At 38.4% G+C, this 15,228-nt stretch overlaps 1 protein-coding gene across 1 annotated transcript in view; it reads right to left on the reverse strand.

Moving 5' to 3' along the window:
• FREM2 (FRAS1 related extracellular matrix 2) overlaps positions 1–15,228 on the reverse strand; it is a 210,132-nt gene that overhangs the window by 50,801 nt on the left and 144,103 nt on the right. Inside the window, exon 8 of the mRNA XM_062195175.1 lies at positions 121–270. Within this exon, the coding sequence (XP_062051159.1) occupies positions 121–270 (150 nt within the window). The remainder of the gene's footprint in view (positions 1–120; positions 271–15,228) is intronic.

The following is a 15,228-nucleotide window of genomic DNA, read 5'->3' on the forward strand; positions in this document are numbered from 1 at the left end:
AAATTTCATCCAGCTATAATGTTTTAATAGGAGTGAAGTACTTTAGCTTTAAATTACTTTGTGTCTTGTAAGTTGAACACTATAGAACAATCGAAAGAGTTGATGCAGGAAACTGCTTACCCTCTGCAGAGGGAGGATCTGTTTTCCGAGATCTCACTGTGACACTCGAAGACCTGGACAGGTCGGTGCCTGTCCTCCACACTTGCACTTCCACGTAGCCAGCGCTCTCATCCACAGAGTACTTGACATCACCAAAGTAGAAGACAGGTTCTGTTAGGAATAGGAACACAACAGAAATTATTTTTGTTCATTTCTTTTCCTTGAAGCCCCATTGCTGTGATTCTAGAGAAGAGATAGCTATGTCTTATCGATTTACTTATTTATTCATAATTTTGGGTATGATAACATCTTTTTTTTTTTTAAAGATTATTTACTTATTTGAAAGGCAGATCCACAGAGAGGCAGAGACAGAGAGAGAGAGTCCTTTCATCAGTTGGTTCACTCCCCAGATGGCCACAACAGCCAGAGCTGCATTGATGTGAAGCCAGGAGTGAGGAGCTTCCTCCGGGTCTTCCAAGTGGGTGCAGGGGCCCATGGACTTGGGCCATCTTCTACTACTTTCCCAGGCCATAGCAGAGAGCAGCTGGGACCCAAACTGGCGCCCATCTGGAATGCTTGCACTGCAGGCGGTGGCTTCACCTGCTACACCACAGCGCAGGCACCAGATAACATCTTTTTAATGTACTTATTTACAAATTTTCAGGTCAGAAGTGCTATTGTTTAAAAACAAAAATGCAGGTCAGCGCCGTGGCTTAACAGGTTAATCCTCTGCCTTGCGGCGCTGGCACACCGGGTTCTAGTCCCGGTTGGGGCACCGGATTCTGTCCCGGTTGCCCCTCTTCCAGGCCAGCTCTCTGCTGTGGCCCGGGAAGGCAGTGAAGGATGGCCCAAGTCCTTGGGCCCTACACCTGCATGGGAGACCAGGAGAAGCACCTGGCTCCTGGCTTCGGATCAGCACAATGCGCTGGCCGCAGCGGCCATTGGAGGGTGAACCAACGGCAAAGGAAGACCTTTCTCTCTGTATCTCTCTCACTGTCCACTCTGTCAAAAAAATAAATAAATAAATAAAAACAAAAATGCATAGAGTAGACTGCTTCATGGATCCTTCTCATCCTGAGATATGAGCCAGTTTGTCCCTCAAATGTGGGATTATAAATGATCTTTAAATATATCTCCTTGAAGCTGGGCTGTAAAAATGGAACCAAATGGAAAGAAAAAATACAAATGAGACCAAATATTTTTAGGTTTGGTTCTGCTATTCATTATATCATCTCCTGGCATGGTGAAACAGAAAACAGCTATAAGATACTTTAAAAAAAATGAAAAAATGGAAAGGAGTTAATTTTGGTGCATGAAATTTTTAAAATCCATGCATAATTTTTTCATAATGCAAATTTTCATGTTTTATGAAAAAAATATTTGCACCAAAATTTTGTGCCAAGACCAACTCATACTTTTATATTTTATTTTTTTAAATGTTAATTAATTAATTTACTTATTTGGTAGGGAGAGATAGAGATTACAATTGCCTGCTCATTCCCCAAATGTTCACAACCACAAGGCTGGGCTGTTGTCAAAATTAGGAGCCAGCACTCAATTGAGGTTTCTCCTATGGGAGTCAGGAGCACAATTACTTGATCACAACTGCTTCCTCCCAATGTGCACACTATCAGGAAGCTGAAGTTGGGAGGGGAACAGGATTCGAACCTAAACACTCTGATATGGTATGTATCCCTAGAGGTGTCTTAACTGCTGGGTTCAATGCCCACCCCAAACTCATACTTCCAATTTCATCTTTCCATAAACTTGTTGAAATATCTCATACTTGCACTATGCCATCTTCTAGGACATTAGATTTAGGTTGAAGCCAGTGTATTTGGGTTGGATATAACCAAAGGGTTAGAACATCCTGGTATAACTAGATTGAATCTGTACAATTACCAGTCCTGAAGACTTTAGGGAAACAGGGCCTCATTTCAGGGTATGTGCAGAGATTGGGGGATGCTCTACACCAGCTGGGGTTTCACTAAAGTGACTTAGGTCACTATCCTAGGGCAAATGCTCTGGGACTTTGTGTTTTTCTCATATTGGTGATTAATTTGAAACAATCTAGTCATCATCGTTTCCTGTGTGGTTCTACCTTGAGTGTCAGTTTGCTTTGTGCTACAACTGCTGAAGTCTGAGGTGTTTGTGGAGAAGTCAGCTATGGACTCACTTTAAAAAGGGAATATATTTTGAAAAACAGGAAATTTCAAGAATAGTAGAGTATATATTTTCCCCACTGTGAGCTTATTTTATAAACAATCATTAACAAAGATATATTAATTGAATGTACACACATAAGGCAAGCCAACTCCTTGGATTGAAACAGTCTAATCATTTGCCTATGGTTTTACAAGATTCAAAAGGACTGGGGCAGGTTGGGGGTGGTGGTGGTGGTGGTGGTGTGCAGAAGGTTAAGCCGCTGCCTGCAATGTTAGCATCCCATATCAGAGTATTGGTTTGAGTCCCAGTTGCTCCACTTCTGATCTACCCCTATGCTAATGCTTCCCAGGAAAGCAGCAGAAGATGGCCTAAGTGCTTGGGCCTCTGCCACTTATGTGGGAGACCAGGATGGATTCCAGGTTCCTGGCTTTGGCCTGGACCAATCCTGACTGCTGTAGCCATTTGAGGAGTGAACCAACAGGTGGAAGATTTCTCTCTCTCTTCTTCTTTCTGTCACTCTCTTTCAAATAAATAAAATAAATCTTAAAAAATTCAAAAAAACTGAATATAAAAGGATATGAAATGTGCATTGTTACTCCTTAAAACATAAGGCCATTAAAGAGATAGCATTATGTTTCAGAGCATGGAACTGAATTCCCAGACCCACAAAATCTACAATGGTTCACAAAGCCAAGAGAAATCTATTTTGTGACTTCTCCAGTTGGGGATGAATTTTTGGTTTTCCTGTCTCAAATAAATTATCTTTATTAAAACTGAAAGAGTTTGTTTTGTTCCTTCATGTGGTGGGCATGATAAGTAGCTCCCTAGGACTCTTGAATAATATGAAACTAGCCCTGGGGATTTTGTTTGCATTTTTTGTGGATCAAGGGGTGATAAATCTGTCCACAGCATAGTTCATCTCCTTCCCATCCTTTCAACTTGGACAGTGCTAGGGTATGTGAGTGAATGTGTATAGAAGAAGGTGTTATCTTATTAACCTCAGTCAAAGCAGACCTCACCTACAGCCGATGCATTCCTTACATTTCTCATGCCTAAGCAGAGGGCAAAGGTGAAGACAGAGAGCCCTGAAAGCACTTATTCTGACCAGATGGCCAAACCAGTCATGCTTGCCTGTAGTTTACGAAGCTTTAAAATTATCACGGAGCCTCAATCATCTGTCTCCAACAAATGATGTCTCTGAGTCTCTTCACATTCTTGGCAAGCAGTATTATCACAGAAATTAAGTTCCTGAGTTGTGATAGTGGGTTGTGAAATACAGTAGGGAAGGCTCTCTGATACATATATACATACATACATATAAATACTAAATATTAATGAATGAGAGCTAAAGAGATTATTTTGATTTCAGTTTCTCATTTCAAAATCTCTAAGCTTTGAATATTATAATTGTCAGTATGGTGACAAAGCTGTATGTAATGTAAATGAGCTAAAACTTCTTCAAACAGTGAATTGAGTTACAGATGTCACTTAAGAAAAATGGAAAGATCTGTATATAAAGAGAATTGGAAATGAAAAAAAAAAAACAACCTGGTGTTAAAATGGAAATGGCATAGAAAATTAATTAATTTGAAAAAAAATTATGTAGGATCTCTGTCTTTAATGTGCTGTACATTGCTATTTAATGCTATAATTAGTAATCCAATGGTAGTTTTTTCACTTGATGTTGCTATATGGGCAAAATGTTGAAATCTTTACCTAATATATACTAAACTGATCTTCTGTATACAAAGAGAATTGAAAATGAATCTTTACATGAATGGAAGGGGAAAGGGAGCGGGAAAGGGGAGGGTTGCGGGCGGGAGGGAAGTTATGGGAGGGGGGAAGCCATTGTAACCCATAAGCTATACTTTGGAAATTTATATTCATTAAATAAAAGTTTAATAAAAAAAAGAAAAATGGAAAGATATTCTTTGAACATTTTAGTGAGTACCAAGTAAATAAAGAAGGACAAAAGGATGAAGAATGTCAATGGTTGAAGTGTATCTGTGTGAAATTCAGAACCTGATTTGTTATAACAAATAATTATTATTTATCAATAATATTTTTAAATAATTTCTCTTTGGGAAACTTTGTTTTTATGACTATTAGACAGATCAAAGAAGTCTGTAGATCAGTTGTGGAAATAAACGTATTATGGGGTTGCACTGTAGTACGATGGGTTAAACCCCTGCCTGCATCCCATATGAGTGCCAGTCAGAGTCCTGACTGCTCCAATTCTGATCCTACTCCTGCTAATGCTCCTGGGAAAGCAGTGGAAGACGACCCAAGCACTTGGGTCCCTGCCAACCATGTAGGAGACCCCAGTGGAGTTCCAGGCTCCTGGCTTCAGCCTAGCTCTGCTCTAGCTGTTACAGCCATTTGGGGAATGAACCAGTGGATGAAAGATCTCTCTCTGTCTCTCCCTCTCTTTGTGTCACTCTGAATTTCAAATAAATAAAATAAATATTTTTAAAAAGCACTGAAAAAGAGAAATATTTGTGTTGCAACTTGAAGTAAACTTTAAAAAGCTTATTTAATTCTGTAGTTCAATTCTTTTTTTTTCCTTTTTTTTAAAAAGGTTTATTTATTTATTTGAAAGGTGGAATTACAGAGACAGAGGCAGAGAGTGAGAGAGAGAAAAGTCTTCCATCCACAGGTTCATTCCCTAAGTGGCTGCAACCACCAGATCTAGGAGCTTTTTCTGGGCCCCCTATACGGGTGCAAGGCCCCAAGGACTTAGACCATCTTTTGCTGCTTTCCCAGGCCATAGCAGAGAGGTGGATTGGACGTGGAGCAGCTGGGACTTGAACTGGGATCATATGGGATGCTGGCACTGCAGACAGTGGCTTTACCTGCTATGCCACAGCACTGGCCCCCAGTAGTTCAACTATTAAACACGCAGTGTTCCAATGTAGCTCAACTGAAGTTCACAGGCTTACTGGGAAAAATGTAAGTGGCTAGTATTATTAGTTGAAATTAGAGGATGATCTAGTAAAGTAACACATCCTGCCACCACTACCCACATAATACCATCAAAGAGTCATTCCTCATCACTCCACCACCCTCAGATGGCACTTCAGAATGCATTCCCCTGGCAGAAGAATGCCAAGTTACATCCAATGTGTATGAGAGGAGCCCCAGGGGGATTTTCAGTTGGCCTCATAAAAGAGTGTGAAATTCATTAAGGGCAGAAGAAATGCATTCTCTGTCCTTCCTGGTGTCACACTGTGAAGTGAAGGGAACAGAGCAAGACACTGACTACAGCAGAGTCTACTTGAGCTCATTAAACATTAATATACTGGTCATGGCTGGGGACACTTTATACCCCACACAGATATGATCACATTTGTTTTCTACAAACATAAGAGAAGATAAAGTTTGGCAAGTTACATAGCACACACACCTGTAACAGACAAAGGTAAAATCATTTAAGTTTGCCGCCCACTTTGAAAAAATGAACTGTGTGTGTGTGTGCATGCCTAGATTGATGTTCACAATCATGTTATGTGTTATGAGATGAAAGGGAGAGGTACCCATGGTAATTGCTATCTGGACCCAATCTTATTTACTCACATGAATGTGGACTATCAGTCAAGTAAGCCTTTTAGAACTCACATGTTTGCTTAGAATTCAATGAAATAAAAGCTTTTATGTTGTCTTTTGGTGTAGTGCTGAAAATAATATAAAAGAACCTTCTAAAACTGTTTCCCACTCAGATCTGCCTTGTGAGCTTAGGACCTTGATAATTCACTGTCTACTGAACCCACTTCACAAAGGCAACTCAATGTAAGCTTCTCCAAACCAGAGTCAATATAGTTACATCCACTCCTCATTCTGCAGTTTCTCTTTTTCTTACTGCCACTGGATGGCTGGGTTGAATGGTAGGGTTATGTTCAGGTTTCTGAGGAATCTCCAGACTGACTTTCATAGTGGCTTTACCAGTTTGCATTCCCACCAACAGTGGGTTAGTGTCCCTTTTTCCCCACATCCTCGCCAGCATCTGTTGTTAGTTGGTTTCTGTATGTGAGCCATTCTAATTGGGGTGAGGTGAAACCTCATTGTGGTTTTGATTTGCATTTCCCTGATTGCTAGTGATCTTGAACATTTTTTCATGTGTCTGTTGGCCATTTGGATTTCCTCTTTTGAAAAATGTCTATTGAGGTCCTTGGCCCATCTCTTTTTTTTCTTTTTTCTTTTTTTTTTGACAGGCAGAGTGGATAGAGAGAGAGAGACACTAGCACTGTTGCTAGAAGAGAATGGTAAAATACAGTCCAAGTCTGATGAGTAAAAAACTGCCAACAAAGAATATTGTACCTGTCAAAACTCTCATTTAAGAATGAAAAGACCTTCTACAACAAACAGAAATTGAAAAAAAAGAAATTGAAACAATTTGTTGCCACTCATTCAGCCTTACAGAAGATGCTTAAGGTGTGCTACACACAGAAACACAGAAAGATAGCCATCCTTATGACAGAATATGAAGGCAGAAAATCATCCAGTAATAGTACAAAAAATCCAAAATAAAAAATGGGAATATTTATGGAAAATCATTAGGGCAAAGTTGTTATTTACATGAATTGGAAGAGTCAATAACAACAAAATGTCCATGCTACTGAATGGAATTTACAGATTCAATATGATCCCAATCAAAATACCAATGATATTATTCTCAGATATAGAAAAAAATGATGCTAACATACACAGGGAAACACAAGAGACTCTGAATAACTAAAGCAATCTTATACAACAGAGGCATCACGATACCAGATTCCAGAATACTACAGGGCAGCTATAATCAGAACAGTCTGATATTTGTTCAAAAACCATTGTGTAGATCAATGGAACAGAATAGAAACACCAGAAATCAATCCACACATCTACAACCAACTTATCTTTGACAAAGGAGCTAAAATCAATCCCTGGTGCAAGGATAGCCTCTTTAACAAATGGTGCTGGGGAAACTGGATCTCTGCATGCAGAAGCATGAAACAATACCCCTACATTATCTTACCAAAAAATTCACTCAAATTCACATCAAAAAAGATGAGAGCCCCAAATTTATGACCTGATACCATCAAGTTTCTAGAGAACATTGGAGAAACTCTGCAAGACATTGGCATAGGCAAAAACTTCTGGGAAAAGACCCCAGATGCACAGGTAATCAAAACCAAAATTGACAAAAGTGATTACTTCAAGCTGAGAAGCTTCTGCACTGCAAAAGAAACACTCTTTACAGTGAAGAGACAACTGACAGAATGAAATAAAATTTTGCAAACTATGCAACTAATAAAGGCTTAACATCAGGAATCTATAAAGAGTTCAGGAAATTCAACAACAACACAACAAATAATCCAGTCAAGAAATAGGAAAAGAACTTGAACAGGCATTTTTCAAAAGAGAAAATTCAAATGGTCAACAAACACATGAAAAATTGCTCAGGATCACTACCCATCAGGAAAAAGCAAACTAAAAGCACAAAGAGGTTTCACCTCATCCCAGTTAGAATGGGTCTCACACCAAAATCAACAAACAACAAATGCTGGTGGAGATGTAGGGATAAAGGTACCCTAATCCACTGTTGGAAATATAAACTGGTGCAGCCACTGTAGAAGACAGTATGGAGATACCTTAGAAATCTGAATAAAGACATACCATATGATCCAGCCATTCCACTTCTGGGAATTTACCCAAACCAAAATAAATCAACATATGAAAGAGTTATCTGCATCCCCATGTTCATTGCAGCTCAATTCACAATAGCTAACATGTGGAATCAACCTAGATGTCCATCAACTGTTGATTGGATAAAGAAATTACCATACACACACACACACAACTATGGAGTACTACTCAGCTATAAAAAATGAAATCCTGTCTTTTGCAACAAAATGGATGCAACTGGAAACCATTATGCTTGGTGAAATAAGCCAGTCCCCAAAAGACAGATAGTATACATTGACCTTGATCTGAGGTAACTAATAGAGTATCTGAAATGTAATGTATTGGAATGAAATGGACATTTTGAGATTTGATTATTGTTTACAACACTTGTCTCCACTGTTGAGGAATAGCATTTTTTTTCTTCATACTATTTTTAAACTCTTTTACTTAGTATAGGGTCAACTTTAAGATCATTAAGTAAACTGAAAGATCTTTGTAAATATTAAGAGTTAGAATGGGAGAGGAAGGAGGAAGTGTGGATCATGGGTGGGAGCGAGGGTCGGTTGGAGAGTATTATTATGTTCCTAAATCTGTATATGTTAAATACATGAAACTTGCATAACTTAAATAAAATAAAAAAGAGATAAAAAGTAATGACAGGGGCCAGTGCTGTGGCACACTAGGCTAATCCTCTGGCTGTGGTGCCAGCATCCCATATGGGTGCCGGTTCTGGTCTTGGATGCTCCTCTTCTAATTCAGCTCTTTGCTGTGGCTTGTGAAAGCAGTAGAAGATGGCTCAAGTCCTTGGGCCCCTGCACTCGCATGGGAGACTAGGAAGAAGCACCTGACTCCTGGGATCGGCACAGCTCCGGTCATTGTGGCCATTTGGGGGAGTGAACCAATGGAAGGAAGACCTTTTTCTCTGTCTCTCCCTTTCACTGTCTGTAACTTTACCTCTCAAATAAATAAATAAAATCTTAAAAAAAGTAATGACAAAAATACATAAAGCAAAAAAGAGCAGAATTACAGGAAAATACTGACTAACATGCAGTTAAGAGGGTTTCATATTGTGCAGTCCCCAGGAAATCATGGAAGAGACACAGAAATTCAGCAAAAATACAGAAATAATAATCTGTCTAAGGCATTTGTGTATCCCTGTCTTCCCTCCCCTCACCAAAAGGAAAGGCTAGGATCCAAAGCAAGTAAAAATTTCCATTAATCTATAACAAAAGTTTAAAAGCAAATGGAAAAAACTGGAAACATATAAAAAAATCTCAAAAAGAAACTTGTGTTGTTATATGTAACTCATCTCCTAGTCAGAGAAATGAAAAGTAAAACAACAGTGGGATACCACTTGATACAATATTAAAACACCTAAACAGTTCAATAATATGGAACAAGAGAGAGTCAGGTGCTTCCAGTGAAAATGTAAATTCGATCACTTTGGAGAGGTTAGGACTAGAAATATCTTGTCAAATTGAAATGGTTCACCCAGTGTGATTCAGAAATTCTACCTTTAATTCTCTAGAGAAGTTCCACACATGTATACCCCAAAAACATTTACAAGGAAACTTATTGCAAATTATTTGTTTATGCTTACAAAATCAGGGGGAGGGAAACAAATGTATCAAAATAACCAGAAATTAAAGTATAAAACTGATTTTTTAAAACAAGAAATAAAGACATTTTCAATTTATGATCATAGATGCTCTTGAGACCTAAGAGTAGTTGAGTGATATTAAAGGGGACTTTGATTTTTATGGGTAGTGTTTGAATCCTTTAAAAGATCTTAAGCAATTAGGAAAAGTGCTAATGTAGATTAATTTTACATACAACACATTGATACTCAATTACTTTTCTATTTTTCTGTAATGCTATTTTTACATGATTGTTATGGAATGGTATTATAAAATAATTCAATTTTATTAAATTATTATTGCTGCAAAGGAAAGGAATACTGCTAATTACTTATTTTGTAAGGGTAGGATTATGAAGAAATTTCACTTCCTTTGGTAGACATTTTCTTTTTTATTTATTTATTTATTTATTTATTTATTTTTTTGACAGGCAGAGTGGACAGTGAGAGAGAGACAGAGAGAAAGGTCTTCCTTTGCCATTGGTTCACCCTCCAATGGCTGCTGCGGCCGGCGCATCGCGCTGATCCGATGGCAGGAGCCAGGTGCTTCTCCTGGTCTCCCATGTGGGTGCAGGGCCCAAGGACTTGGGCCATCCTCCACTGCACTCTCAGGCCACAGCAGAGAGCTGGCCTGGAAGAGGGGCAACTGGGACAGAATTCGGCGCCCTGACTGGGACTAGAACCTGGGGTGCCGGCACCGCAGGCAGAGGATTGGCCTATTGAGCCGTGGTGCCGGCCTTGGTAGACATTTTCTACATACATTCATTTGCAACATATTTAACAGATTTTTTTTCCTCATGTATTTTATGTTACTTTTGTAAAAAAAAAAACAAAAAAAAAAAAACAAAAACAAAAACAAAACCAAAGCAAAGAGGGAAAAATTTTCTGGTGAACTCTCATAAGCAATATCTTCAAAAATAGTTCTAAATAATTTTAACCGGGTCTTTTCCCCATTTTTCTTTCAAGAAATACTTTATAAGCATACAAGGGTACAACAGAAAACTGGAATAAAAGATGTTTATTTTAGTTAAAAAAATTGAAGCCTATGCCTTTTTTCAAAATACATATTTTCCCTGAACTTTCTGAAAAGTTCTTCTAATTTTTAACAAAGACCCATATCTTGTCTTCTAAAAACATTTACAAAATTCTTGTTGCAAAATTAAAGTTCAGATGTATATTTAAAAGAACATTTTAAATGTATGTATCATTTACAGACATGTTTTGACATTTCTTTTCCTTGCCAGCTACAATTTTGTCAAAGAGAATAAAGAAAAGTCAGTGCATGCTTAGAATGCTGATAATTTAACTACTGAACCTTCCCAGGACTTTAGTAGTTGAGAATATGTTGTGAGCTTTGCTCCAAAAATGATAATGTTATCAGAAATTCTGTCAATTTCATCTAACCCAAAAGTTTGGTCTTGTCTTTTTGAGGGGAAACTCAGGTTTAAAATAAAATTTAAATGTCACAGTCATCAACATTTTCCACCATATAGTAACAGATGGAGAAATTTCATGACTTTTCTTTATTCAACAAATATTGCTGCACTCCCTGCCTTCTAGAAGAGTGTTTTTTAAACATTTTTTTTTATCCTACATGATACCATACCATATAGTTGTGTGTTGGGGGGTGTTGGAAAGAATAAGGAAAAATAGATCTTGACCTACTAATCGCTTTCTTAGCCAAATGGGATACAACATATGACTTCCTAAATATTGTATTTTAAGGCAATTATTCCAAGATGTGATCACAGATCTGCACCGTAAGTCCTGAGCAATTTTTAAAATATGTATTTCTAGAGTTCCTCCCCAAAGCAAAATAAAAACTTATAAGAGTCAAATATTAGAAACTGTCTTAGATAAGCCACAACATACTAGAGTCTGAGAGTCAGACACTCTCTTCTGCTGCTTGTCTGGGAGGGCACAGGAGCTCAGTGGTCGCACCAGGTATTAGCCGCTGTGGTGCCAATGGTTCCAAAAGGATGGGCTTCCAAAGAACAGTGGCCCAGAGCTGGGACTTGCATACTGAACTGAGAATGGTTGACAGCTGCAAAGGGGAAGTATTTCAGGCAGAAGAGTGAAGAGACAGGAAGAAATCTTTGAGTGCAAAGTGGGTTGGGAAGTCATGTGGCTGAAAAACAAGGATCTCTGGGGGAGGGCAAAAAGTGTGGGGGGGGGGATGTTGAGAGGCAGGCTGCAAATCTTTGCATTCCCTGAAAGGAACTATAGAAAATGGGAATCACTGCTGGATTCTGAGTTGGAAGTGACACAAGCAGAAGTTGGTGCGTCAAAAGAGAACTCCAGCAGCATGTTCGACTGATGGCAGCAGGGTGGAGCTAGATGCTGGGGAATACTTAAAGGAAAAGTGTTGTCCAGGGGAGCAGTGAGGTCCTGAGCTGTGGTAGCAGAAGAAGGAAGACTGAGAATCCAAATTTGAGAAGTGCCTTGAAGCAAAATAATGGTGCTTTTCGGTCCTTGACACATGGAGGATAAGATCAGAGAGTACACTTAGGCCATATCCAGCTTGGTCAACCTGGCAGTATTTTAACAGTGAAGGATATTCATTCAGTCTTTCATTGTGCCATTGCTAACCCATTTCTCAGAGACACAATCATTTTTCTCACTTCTGTTTGCTATCTTTCCCAGTACTGCTGTGTAATATATATATTTAAAATTATCTGAGTAAGAATATCTAGTTATAAATATACTCTGTCCTCACCTACGAGTACTTAGGGCAGTTGAAAATTTTAAATTCTTCTTTGTGTTTAAAAATATAGACGGGAGGGGCTGGTGCTGCTGGGCAGTAGGTTAAGCTGCTGCCTGTAGCACCAGCATCCCATATGGGTACCAGTTTGAGTCCTGAATGCTCCACTTCTGATCCAGCTCCCTGCTAATGCTCCTGGAAAAGTAGCAGAAGATGGCCCAAGTTGTTGCATCCCTGCACTCTTGTGAAAGACCCAGATGAAGCTCCTGGCTTCGACCTGGCCCAGCCCTTCCTGGCCGTTGTGGCCATTTGGGGGAGTGAACCTGTGGATGGAAGAATTCTCTCTCTACCTCTGCCTCTTCTTCTCTGTAACACTGACTTTTAAATAAATAAATCAATCTTTTAAACAAAATGCAGATGGGAGCATCCTCTAGATTTTTGCAGAGATTATATATATATATATATATATATATATATATATATAATTAAACCTAAGGTTATACATACAATAATTTGGGCAGACTACAAAAATAATATATATATTAATATATTATTTTAAGGGACAAAAGAAAAGACAAAAGTTGCAGAGAAACAACTGTTGGGAATTAATCATAGATGGAAGGTGGTCAAATTATTTCATGTGGGTAAAATAAATATTTTCCAAACTGTGTACTCCAATTGTATGTTTCAGTTTTCAGATCCCACTGTGATGATTCACTTAATCAAAAAATGAATGAGCTCTATATTCACTTAGTGGAGGAAATTAACACATTGAATATCAAAACTGAAAGATGAATAATGAACATATTTCATTAATGTGTTCACTCCTATGGTATACTATAGTGTACTATAAGTCCCTAAATACTATTTGTGTACTGTACTGTTTGCACTTTTCTCTAATATTAATGATAAATGTTTGCCTTTGTGTTAGATCAAAATATTAAGCACAATGGATAAATTTTCCATAAGGTAATACACTTGATATTAGCCAAAAGGCTGAGAAGCGATTCCCTAAGGCAGTAAAAACATGTGATCTTTCTGTTGCCAAAATTCATTTAGAAAGAACCTTAGACAGGATCATTTTGCCATCACTGGCTGCATAGCCTTATTTCTAGACTTGCTTCATGTCATCAGATGGTGACTACTAAGGGGTACAATACGTTCTGTCAGAAACTCTTACAAACCATATCTAGGAGGCATAGCTATGCAAAGTGAATTCACCATGGATATCTTTTCATGATAAAATAGTTTTTCTTGGTAAGACTGCCTCAGTTCCATCTTCACTAAACTAATTTCTAGCAGCGTGGTCTGGAGCAAGTTGCCTGATGTGTCTGTGTCTCAATTCTTCATTTGTAAAATCGAGGCTAGTGATAGGGTCTGCCTCTTGAGTTTGTTGTTAAGACTGAATGTGAGAATACATGGAAAATGCTTGAAGCAGTGCTTGGCATGTCACAGGCTCTCAACACGCATTTGTCATTACTGTCACCATGAAATGTAGGAACTTCCTAATTGTGCTATATATCTTGTCACACCTAAAACTGAATGTAATGATAGAAACTATGTAAATAAATGGTGTCTTGCTTACACAAAAGAGTTTTTTACTACAACATGTATATGATAAGATATAAGACCTGAAAATGACCAAAGACATCAACAAGGGATTGTTAAATATGTTGTAGTAATACTATGGAAAATTGGATAGCCATTAAAAGAATGAGTAGGGTTTGTATATACTGACATGGCAAGTTGTTCATAACACGTTATGTGAAATAATTATATCATAAAATAATATGTATCTTATCACATAATAAAAACATTTATCAAGTACTTTCATTATTGAATGCTCAAATTATTCTAAGCTCTATATATCTATATATTAATGCACTTAATTTTTCTAACATTGACTGTTTTAAAAAAATTGATTGAAAGGCAGAGCTATAGAAAGAGAGGGAGAGAGAGAGAGACAGAAGAGAGAGCTCTTCCACCTGCTGGTTCACTCTCCAGATGGATGCAATGGCTGGGGCTGGGTCAGGTTGGAACTCCATCCAGGTCTCCCACGTGGGTGGCTAGGGCCTTCTACTGCTGCTTTCCAGGGAGCTGGATCGGAAGTGGAGGGGCCTGTCATGAACCAGCACTCCTATGGGATGTCAGTTCAGCAGGTGTCTGCTCAATCCACTGCATCACAAGATGATGCCCCTAATAATACTTTGAGGTAGGTACTATCATCACTTCCACTTTACAGATGAGGAAACTGATCCAGAAGCAGGAGATCAATAGCTAATGAGTGGACAGGAAGTCTGACGGCCTGCCTTGAGAAAATATGCTAGTTGCCACTTCACGCTGACAATCCAAGTGAAAAACAAAATATGTGCATGTAACTGTATGTATGCAAATATTCACATCAAACTAAAATGACCTTTGGGGAGACTGTAGCTTTAACAAGGGAGGTGATCCGACTACTGCCATAATTTGTATTAAAAATGTTATATTCAATTAGGACTAATCTGCATAACCTATTTCCTTTAAACATAGTCTCAAAATATTAGATTTAAGGAAATAGTCCTCTCTTGTTAAGACTTTTAAAACAGTTTTTTACTCTGAATAGGTTCTGGTATCCTTGTCAACTTGCCGCAGTATTTCAAAGTGTTGTGGATGACTACACTCCACAGGGAGTTGAGTAGCTATTGCATTAAAAAAAATCATACCTAAGAATTCCAAGGTCTTGTAAAGTTTGACTTTCCATTCTTACATAAAGCCTAACTTCCAAATGACAATTGTTGATGCAGTCCTGGCTTCTTACACTTCCAACATTGTGCGCTGCATGCTAGATTCAAAGGAGCCATCCATGTATCCTTCTCCACCACTAGACAGAGAGCACCTCAAAGACAGGAAAAATGTGTTGTTCATATATAAACTCCAGTGAGGAGCACAGAGGCTGACTGATCGAGGCCATCAAAAAAAAAAG

The sequence above is a fragment of the Lepus europaeus genome, chromosome 6 (genome assembly GCF_033115175.1).
Source record: "Lepus europaeus isolate LE1 chromosome 6, mLepTim1.pri, whole genome shotgun sequence".
NCBI classification, from domain to species: domain Eukaryota; kingdom Metazoa; phylum Chordata; class Mammalia; order Lagomorpha; family Leporidae; genus Lepus; species Lepus europaeus.